The 9,820-nt window shown below is 37.2% G+C and overlaps 1 protein-coding gene across 2 annotated transcripts in view; it reads right to left on the bottom strand.

The window, feature by feature from the left end:
- Positions 1-59: 59 nt before the first annotated feature.
- Positions 60-9,820, bottom strand: part of LOC136677651 (protein phosphatase 3 catalytic subunit alpha-like) — a 58,703-nt gene continuing 48,942 nt past the window's right edge. The window contains exons 13-14 of one of the 2 annotated variants that reach the window (XM_066655239.1): positions 7,714-7,740; positions 60-4,551 (exon numbers count right to left, since the gene is read on the bottom strand). In XM_066655239.1, coding sequence (XP_066511336.1) covers positions 4,403-4,551; positions 7,714-7,740 — 176 coding nt within the window. In that variant the 3' untranslated portion in view covers positions 60-4,402. Of the gene's footprint in view, positions 4,561-7,713; positions 7,741-9,820 lie in introns of both variants that reach the window. The other variant, XM_066655240.1, reaches the window with a different exon arrangement.

Raw genomic sequence — 9,820 nt, 5'->3', positions numbered from 1 at the left:
ATTCATCACTGCCCTGAGTTCCATGAAGGAGAAGAGTGCTGTAAAAGAATGTTGTTGGGTTTTTTTTTTTGCCAATTGTCATTTTTAATCCTATAAAGTTATCATAAAATAACAAAAAAATATGTAGAATGTTTGAACTTTTAATTACAATAATATGTTACACAAAAATGCTTTAAAACCTGGAGGATTTAACTGTGAAAAAAATTAACCAAATATTTTAAAAATAATGACTGGTGAATTTACATATTTTACACATTTCAATTTTTCATAAAAAACTGTTAAAGCAAACAAACCATACATGACCATTTACAAATTCTTCTGTATTCCATTTTATTTCTCTTTTTTCTCAAGTAATACATCTACATAAAATCAAGAATTAAATGGTGGCCTTGCGTTACAAGTGCATGACAAAAGGATTTGTCCATCCATTAAACTTTAATCAAAGCGTATCAGTATTAATAAACTGGTCAAAGTGTGGGATATGTCCAGCCACCTTATCCATTTTCCCCTTCCTTACCTTTTAAAAAAATTTTGCCTAAGCTTTTCCAGTAACACTTTACAAATCAGTAATAACAGTAATAATATGGTAAGAAGGTGTTTATCGTAATACATTGAATGTCAGTTTCCTAGCTGTTGCATAATAACTCCATTGTTTCTGGAGCAGTGTTCATTTATATTATGTTCATTTTTATAAAACGCTATATGCTTTTGAAAGAACTAGGTAAAGTACATGGAAGTACAGGTCCATGTACTGAATTATTATTATTTAGCAACACTTAGGAAATTAACATTTAATTTATAAAGGAAAAAACTTTTACCACACAGAACAAAATGTTTCATACCATAGCATATTCTTACCATGCTATTACTCACATCGTACCGACTTGTAAAAAGCTACTTTTTCATTGCACATATAATGAAAGTGTGCCACCCACTGTGACAGAGTAGGACAGATCCAATACAGTCATTCACAAAGAAGCAAACACTCCTGCAAAATAAGGACAGATATCAGGGATCCCTTCAAGCACTCAGCCCTTAAACAAAATTTGTGGCCTGGGCGGAAGTCCACACTTGGTGGCCCTGCTTAAGAGTTCACTAACACAGCATATTTCTGAGTTCATTAAAAGTATATAGGAACTTGTTAAAACCATGAGTTTAAAGGTGGGCATCATATTTCTGTGAGATACATTTCTAAGGTTTTTTGTCCTGATATTTAAAAAAAAAACAAAAAAAAACTCAATACTGCTTCAGTGTTGTCTAAACTGTAGGTTTAGTGGTTAACTGTGGGTTTAGAGAGACAATTGGACACTGACCTTAAAGCACACATGTAAACAAAACTGCAAGTGTGAACTTTGGAAGAAAGCCTGTGATGTTCGAGTCTGAGATGTTAGAGCAGGGCACAGTTTGGCGACCTCCATGATATGGGAAGTCACTAAACTGTGCACTGCTGCAGTCACCTAGGACTAGATCTGGGCAAGGTTACCCTTACAAAACAAACTCAATCCTATAAGGAAACAGTGTCCGGTATATGTTTCGACTCTGTAGCAAAACACCTGATTGTCACCAATTAGTCTTACCTTCTTTATTAAGAAAAAAAATAAATATATAGTAATTAATAAATAATCATGGGTCAGCAAAACGTCCAAGATTGTCTAGCCCTGAATCTTTTAGATCCACCTAGGTTTCCCTTAGTTCGCCTGTCCAGTAAGAAGAGAACTAGGAAGTTTCCTACTGGACAGTCCCAAACTGAGAATTCATGCTCTGTATAATAACCCCCAGGGTTAAAGAATGTAGGGGATCAAGCATGTCTCACAAAGCAGCTAATTTTAATCTTAGTTTAATCGAACCGCAGAATTTGTCTTAGATTTACATCAATATGGTAATGTATACAGCATGTCCAGCCTGCTCCAGGGCCATTTATTGGTCTGGATTCTGGATCATAAACAGTTTTTAAACCCATGAGGCATAGCTTTCTAGTTCCCTGGTATGAGCTGTTGTGACATTTGTTGTTTCAGTGACTTGAGGAAAAAAAAAAATCAAACTACACACCAGGAATGTAAAGTATTACTTTTGACAATTATAAGGGCCTTGAATCATGTCTAATTTGTATGATGTATTTTATTCACTTTGAAAAGTTTTTGTCCAAAGAAAAACATTTATCACCGTTTTTGTAGACTTTTAGATTACTACAACATTTGAACACAGCAGATGTCCTTCACATTGTGTAAAAATAGCATGATGAAAGGACCAATAGAATTGCTCCAAAATTACTTGGGGTGGGGGGGGGGGTGTTTTTATTGACTTTCATTGAAATTTAAGTTTTTGAATTTTCTTTTCCTGTAAAACTTTTGGAAATACATGTCTTTTCTGGACATTGATGAAGTCATGGTTGCATTTCTAAATTTTCTGAGACTCAAATTGCTTTTGTGAAATTGACCCCTGCTACCATGTCCTGACCCTAATCACCTGTTGTAAAGCACTGGACATAAGGAAAGTGATAAGAAAATTAAGGGAAGTTAAAGGAGGGTCAAATTCCCTTTCTGCGTAATAAAATGTGAATTTTCATGGACTAGAGAAGTAAAGAATTTTAAATGAGCACCCTTGAACATGGTCTGCAATTTGAGGACTGGGCCAATAACTCTCAACTGTGAAACATTCACACTCATTCTAAACTGACCCTAAAAGTAGGCCTCACAACAGTAAGAAACAGTACTACCACCACTGTTATTCAAAAACAGCATTTCAAAAATTCTACAATAAAAATGCTTAGCGGCTTGTTTTATTCTCTTCTTAAACACCATAAAATTCAGAGGAAGCTTGTGAACACCATTAGCTTTCATTTATGCTACTTGCCCATTCATCACTTTGGTCACTATAATTAGCCTCATTATCACAGTCAATCATCATTTAAATGCACCACCCCTAAAAAAAAAAAAAAAAAAAACAGATTTCCAAACACAGATAAGTCTTAATGCTATTTCCCTTTGTACTCAGGAGAGATGGTTCGGCTCTCCAACAGAGGGAGCCACAACTTCATCATTCAACCAAGAGCAAGCAAATACATTTAGTGTTCCAGACCCAAAGAGCAAAATTCACTTTGTGACACCTACACCAGGATCAACTTTCTTTCATTATGTACTGCACTTGATAAAATACAGCATCTCAGAGGACTGATGATTGGAAAATGTATGAGCATGGGGTTCAGATATAACACTGCATCCCCCCCGTCTTAGTTTTAATATTTGGTACAGTCCATTCCCTACATGATTATACAGGTAGCCTACAACAGCTGTATGAATTCAAGTACATTTGGGTATGAACAATGCACCCAAACCTCGTCATAGACCAGGTCTTCATTATACAATATAAAACTCATCCCTTCCTCTCAAACTTTGGTTCAGGATTGTTTTTCCGAGCCAAGTCGGAGTTCATCGACTTTCAGCTGCCGCCAGTGCTTAAATTAGACATATGTAATTCACACAGTCACTGACTAAAGTGCTGGAGAGATCCAGCAGGATCCGAGTGTACGTTGCAATATCAAACGTCTTCCATCCCTTCGTAAATGATAACGGAGTTTAAAACATCTAAGAATTAATATGTCATGTGCAGTCTTTGCTGTAAAGCGTCATACTGTTTTCCTGTTATAGTCCATGTCTGTTTATGACCTCATAACATAAAACCTCCAGCAAAGTTTTAAAGTCATAACCCAACAAAGCTGTAAATGCCACTTGTTATGGCTCCTTTGTCTGGTCACAAAGCAACACATGCGAGCGTTGTGCAAACTAGCACAGAAAAGCAGCTGCAGTTAACGCTGGCGATCCTTCAGTGTTAAAATATATCGTTTTTCACTAAAGCTCTGAAAGTATGAAAGTTATGAATTCTTCTCAGTGATGTCTAACATGGTTCCCTTTAGCTTCTGCTCTGTAAATGCCTTACAAATGTACAACTGATCACGCACATCAGTATTTGGAATCTGGACGTAGTTGTGTCCAAGCACCGCAAGATGTAGGACATAACCTATTGGCCCTTTAGTTTTCTTGTGGGTGACTCACATTTGACACATCACGAACGCTTTGCCTCTGTGGAATGGGGGGTGATCTGGAGTGTTTCTTAAAAATTTGTTCATGTTTTAAAACACTGCTAGCAAATACATCTAATACATTTCTTTTTTTAATAAATAAAATCTCTCGTGGTAATACATTGTCTCTCTCTCTTTTCTCTGGACTGTCTCTCTCCACATGTCCTGGGCCCTCCCCTGCTCTTGGGGGCAGACGAGGGTTCTGTCTCTAGAGGACATGAGAGAGCATATATATGTGTGTGTGTGAGAGAGAGAGAGAGAGAGAGAGAGAGAGAGAGCAAATACTGCGATGGAGTGATGTGAGGGTCAGGAATGGTCCCCTTGTTATGCCTTCCCAGTCTCTGTGCCATTCTTTTCATTGACTGTCGTTCCGGGTGGTTGTTGGCCGTCCTTCCGCGGGGGCATCCTCTCATTAATCCTGTCCAGGCCTCTCGCCTCCTCAAAGTTTCTTATCTTCCTCGTGGGGGAGAAGCCTTGGATGGCTGCCGGAGAAGATGGGATAATGGGAAGTAGGGAAGAAGGGATGGAGCCAGGGGAAAATATGAGGAAAAAGTTTAGAAGAACTGGACTGGGATCAGACATCAGCAATCTTTGTAAAGCAGTGCCCTCTAGATTATAGATGTGAAAAAATGTGGCTTCCTAAGAACTACAAGCACCTTTTGAAAATCCCTGATTTCTTTGTACTTTTATTTAAAAGGGAATTACTGGCTTTCAAGAAGACATGGTTTTCAAGACAGTAGCAAAAATCAATAAAAATCTATGTATGAAAACATTACAGCAGGCTTTGTATATTTTGTGTGGAATGCGAGAATATATCTTAAAAACCTTTAATCGCAACACGTAACCAATATATTCAGGTGAACATTTCTGAAAAACACACAGACACCACAACAGACTCATCTGCTTCAGAAATTAGCTTACCAAAAGAGAGAGAGAGAGAAAGTGTGCCGCAGAAAAAACAGAATTTCAGAGTTAATATTGCATACTAGCAGCAGCAAAAGATATTTAATTGCAGCAGAACACAAAAAACAACACACTCAAGAAACAAAGTAAGGAAGGAATACAATGTTTGTAAGGCTTCACAAGCCATTAGCTGGCAATACATTTCTAGGTTATTGCTACATTATTACTAGGATGACTTTTCCAGAACATTATTATTATTATTATTATTATTATATTATTATTATTTACCATAAAACATTGTGTTGATATTTATGGCCTTCATTTTTATTAAACCACGCACTGATAACTGACTTATGATGTGTCAATATGATGCTGCATATTACTACTTAATTAAGCAGTAAAGAGTATGAATTATATTTTTAATGCTCTTTGACTTTTGGATGCAACTGATCGATAACTGTAATCAAATGGATTAAAATTGCACATATTGAATTGTATTCTTCTTATTTGAGATAGCTCTAATTCAGCAGAAAACAAAAACAAAATGACTTGCAAAATGACTGGAATCACCCAGAGCATCCCATATTAAATAAATACATAAATATATAAATAAACCTGATTCAAACTCAGTGTTGTAGGCTGCAGCTTTTGGACTAAGATTGTGGTACAGTTTTTGAAAAGCAAACAATATTTTCTTAATTATGACTTAAGAATAAAACACAACACATGCAACACAATACACTAAAAACACAAGATTTCCACAGCACTCACATACACGAAAACCACAAAACATGCCCAGACAGAAAAGGACATTCTTGCACAAAGAGTTTTTTTTTTCTTTTCTTTACTCATAATTCTAAAAACATGCTGGACTATGGCCAAAGAAAATTTGTTACAGTTCAAAGAGCAAACACAACTGGCCCATTCATTCCTTGGTGGAAGGGAAAAGGCAAGAAAGGCTGCTCTCTGTTCCTCAGTGGTGCGTAAACCGGGTCGTTGACTCGGAAGCGTCTTGCTGTGTGGCACACTTAACACCCCAAGAGTACGTGGGTGTGCGTAAAGTAAGTGTTTGTTTGCACTTCACCACATTACAGTAGTCAGAGTATACGAGAGAGAGAGGTTGGAATTGAAAAGAAGGCTGCCTCTGGAGGTGTGTTGAAAGTAACAAGATTAGAATCTGAAAATACCCAGCGCTGAGAAGACCTGAATCCTCGACCAATCAAAAGCAAGACCCAGGAATTAGCCAGCTCTAGCAGAGGGCCTGGGACTAGCAGGCAGAGTTGGCGGGACAGTGCACTGGTCTTCTGTAACAGTTTATGAATACTCATTTCCTTTCCTGATACTAAGAGGTTTTAAGGCCAGGCATTTTTGTCTTATTTTAAGAAATTATATTATGTTGTAGTCAAAAATATTAATTTAGATTTGGGGGTTTTAACTTTCTAGCTGTGTTTCAGCTTAGGAGCTGACTGGGCTTCTGTAACCAATGGAAGACCTATTACTTTTCTTTTATCATTACTGAAGTGTCTGAAGGGTCTTGCCCCAGCAATTCCTTGACTAAGAAACCCTCTGCCATACATTTTTTGATAAAATTAGATAAAAGATGAGATTAATAGTTATTCTTCAAAATCTTTTGAATCCCTTAAAATTTTCTCTTAAGAAAAATTCTAAGAACAATTTGTATTCTTCAATAATGTACGTTCTTAATTATATTCATAGGGCGGCATGGTGGTGCAGCAGGTAGTGTCGCTATCACACAGCTCCAGAGTCCCACTCCGTGACTGTCTGTGAGGAATTTGATGTGTTCTCCCTGTGTCCACATGGGTTTCCTCCAGGTGCTCCAGTTTCCTCCCATGGTCCAAAAAACACACGTTGGTAGGTGGATTGGCGACTCAAAAGTGTCCATAGGTGTGAGTGAATGTTGCCCTGTGAAGGACTGGCGCCCCCTCCAGGGTGTGTTCCCGCCTTGCGTCAGTGATTCTAGGTGGGCTCCAGACCCAAAAATTTAGATGAATTGCTGTCAATGTCGAACTTAACACAATTAAAAATGGAGACTTTTAGTTTGTACATAAGGAAAATAATGGCAAACAAATCTTTGTGTGTTTTTTCCCCTGTTGGCTATTTTTGTACACTTTATTCATTTTGCTGTCCGCTGTACAGATTTAACTGGATTCTAGTAATAATGGTGGATTCTATTTTAAAAATGTGGCTCACAGCATATATAAACTGTAAAATGCAGCATGAAATGCTTCATTACAAACTGCCTGAATGAAGAGTTTCTTAAGAAAATAACTAAGACTATCGCAAAACAATATTTGAGAACTTCAGATTATTTGGAGAACTGCATTTATGAACTTTGTAGTGCTTATTTTAAGATCTTTCGTAAGTTTGTTCTTAGGGAAGCTTTTGTGAATTCAGCCCAATTTTTCTTTTTTTTTTTTTTCATGTGCCGGAACATAATAATCAGGCAATTTATGGCTTAATTTTACCGAAAGGTAGATAAACAAAACAAATCAAATACAGACTTGCTACAACACCACATGCTATTAACTTGTGTGCAAGAGTCACTTTCTGAGTCTAAGTTACAGTGTTAAGACATGAACAAGGATACAACAGCACAAAGAAAGGGAAAGAAACAAGGTATCAACACATGAGGAAAGGAAGAACACATTGGATATAGAGGAGGGAATAAGTTGACAAAAACACACTGCAGATGCCACAGGTGACTAGCATACCTTTGCCCTCCTTTGCTAAGACTGTGGCTGCATTAAGAAGAAGCCCAAAATGAAGAGGAGAAAGAGAAAGATGTCAGTGATTACTCTCTGCATTTTCACAAGCAAACCAAGACAAAGCAGATCAAAAAGATACAGACTGATTTCAGGGGGGTAGGGGAAGGAAAAAAAAAAAAAAAACTGTCAGAAAGAAGGAAATGGAATCTGTCAAATCTGGTGCAAGTACAGAAAGTACACAGATGAGGCAGAGGCGTAGGTGATTAGCTCTAGTTATCAGTTAGTCTTACTTCATTCCTTATATAAAAGTTTGGCACTGGACTGGGTTTTTCAAAAAAATCCACACACATCAATCTCTTCAAATCATCATATCAAAAACTGTTAGTCAACCATTGCTCTTTGCTAAAAATAGCTGTTGCTAATGTTTAATAATTGTTGTTAGGGACCAAGGCTGTTTATAATGTGGAACTCCTCAGTGGACTGCTGCTTCCCCGCACCCAAGAAAAACCCCTGCCAATCTGTGTTTGTGCAAGTATCAGAATGCTGCCTAATTACTGGTTTATTCCTGTATGAAACTCCTTTAAATACCACATCAGCTGGGTCTCTGAAGGCCAACAGCCTCCATGCGGGGCATGAACATAAAAAGATCACAGTGAGGGACTGCAATCTACTGCTGATTCCACAGACTGTCAGCTACTGACAACCTTGCACCCTCCTTCTCCATAGTCTTTCTGTCTCTCATTTGTCTTATTGTGTGATATTCACTGGTATTCTTGGTATAAAAAAATTAATGAGTGCATTTTTGTTTGAGGTATGGCTATAGGAATACGCTCTGAGGGTTAAAAATTATAGTCTGATGATTCTTTTCATTTTAAAAGAAGTTCTTCACACATTTTGTTCACAACCGTTTTCTACTCTAAAACATTAAAGGATACTTTTGGGAAGTATTTCAATGACCAGGATTTTCATGATCCTCAGGCTAGTGAATATTTTTCTGGACCCTAGTTTGTGTTGAATTGTGTTCAAACTATCCATAACACCATGGTAAAAAAGTTTGTTTAAATTTCCATTTAAAACAAATTTACATTTTAAAAATTCAACCTTGATTTCTAAATGTGAAATATGAAATATTTTAATGAAAAATATTAATATTAATTAATTATGGTTGCACACTGCTTGCAGGGCACAACATATTTCTCATTTTCATTTTAAATGAAGTTTAACCTTGATTTCTATATTTATTTTATTTTTTTTTTTTCTTTGACATCTGTGACATAACTTTAACCTTGATTTCCATAAATTAACACGATGACTGTGTAAAGTGTACATCCTGTAACAGACGTTTTCTGGGAGTTAACAGTATATTCTTATCAAAAACCTAATTCTAGGCATCAGTTTTCCTCTTATAACTTTGAAGAAAAGAGTTCAGAGTGTCGCTTCATTGCTGAGCAGTTACATGACTGGCCACGTTGGAAAGAAATGGCTGGGGATTGGACCAAAGAGAATTTAGCCCCAGGTCAGATCTATTTGAAGACCTGCATTATGGCACAGACACGGTCACTACTTTCCTCTCATTTCTCTCCTAGTGTAGCCACTTTCCCTTCAGATTCTCTCACTTCCCCTGTTGCTGATCTTTAGTGACCTTTCTTTTGGTTCTGGATGCCTCAGCGAGCACTCTGTCCACTCAGAGTGAGCTGTTCCCATAATGCATCACTCTCAGCAGGCAGCCATTGATTGGTTCTATTTGATGGTCAAATTCATATAAACCATTCACACACTGTATGAAACTCATTTCTGAGGCAAATGTAAAGATGTAAGTGTCTTTCTTCAGACAAATGAACTTGGATTACCAGTTGTGTAACACTGATTATCTGGCTTTAGTGTTTTAAAGAATTAAGCACAAAATCATAGGCATCTACTGTGGGCAGTCGTTAATGGCAAGGGTACAACATGGTGAGTTTTCCCATTTTAGGAAATTATGCTGACATTGTTATTTGTACCCACCTGGGTAGCTGGGCACATATTTGCAGTCTAAATATATTTACACCTTGCATGAATAAATGGAGCTTGATGTATGATGCTTTTTGTCGGGTTCTAGAGTTTGGGTTTTAAG

This window comes from Hoplias malabaricus, chromosome Y (genome assembly GCF_029633855.1).
Source record: "Hoplias malabaricus isolate fHopMal1 chromosome Y, fHopMal1.hap1, whole genome shotgun sequence".
NCBI lineage: Eukaryota > Metazoa > Chordata > Actinopteri > Characiformes > Erythrinidae > Hoplias > Hoplias malabaricus.
Note: the sequence above shows the minus strand (reverse complement) of the source record. Positions and strands in the feature narration are given on the sequence as shown.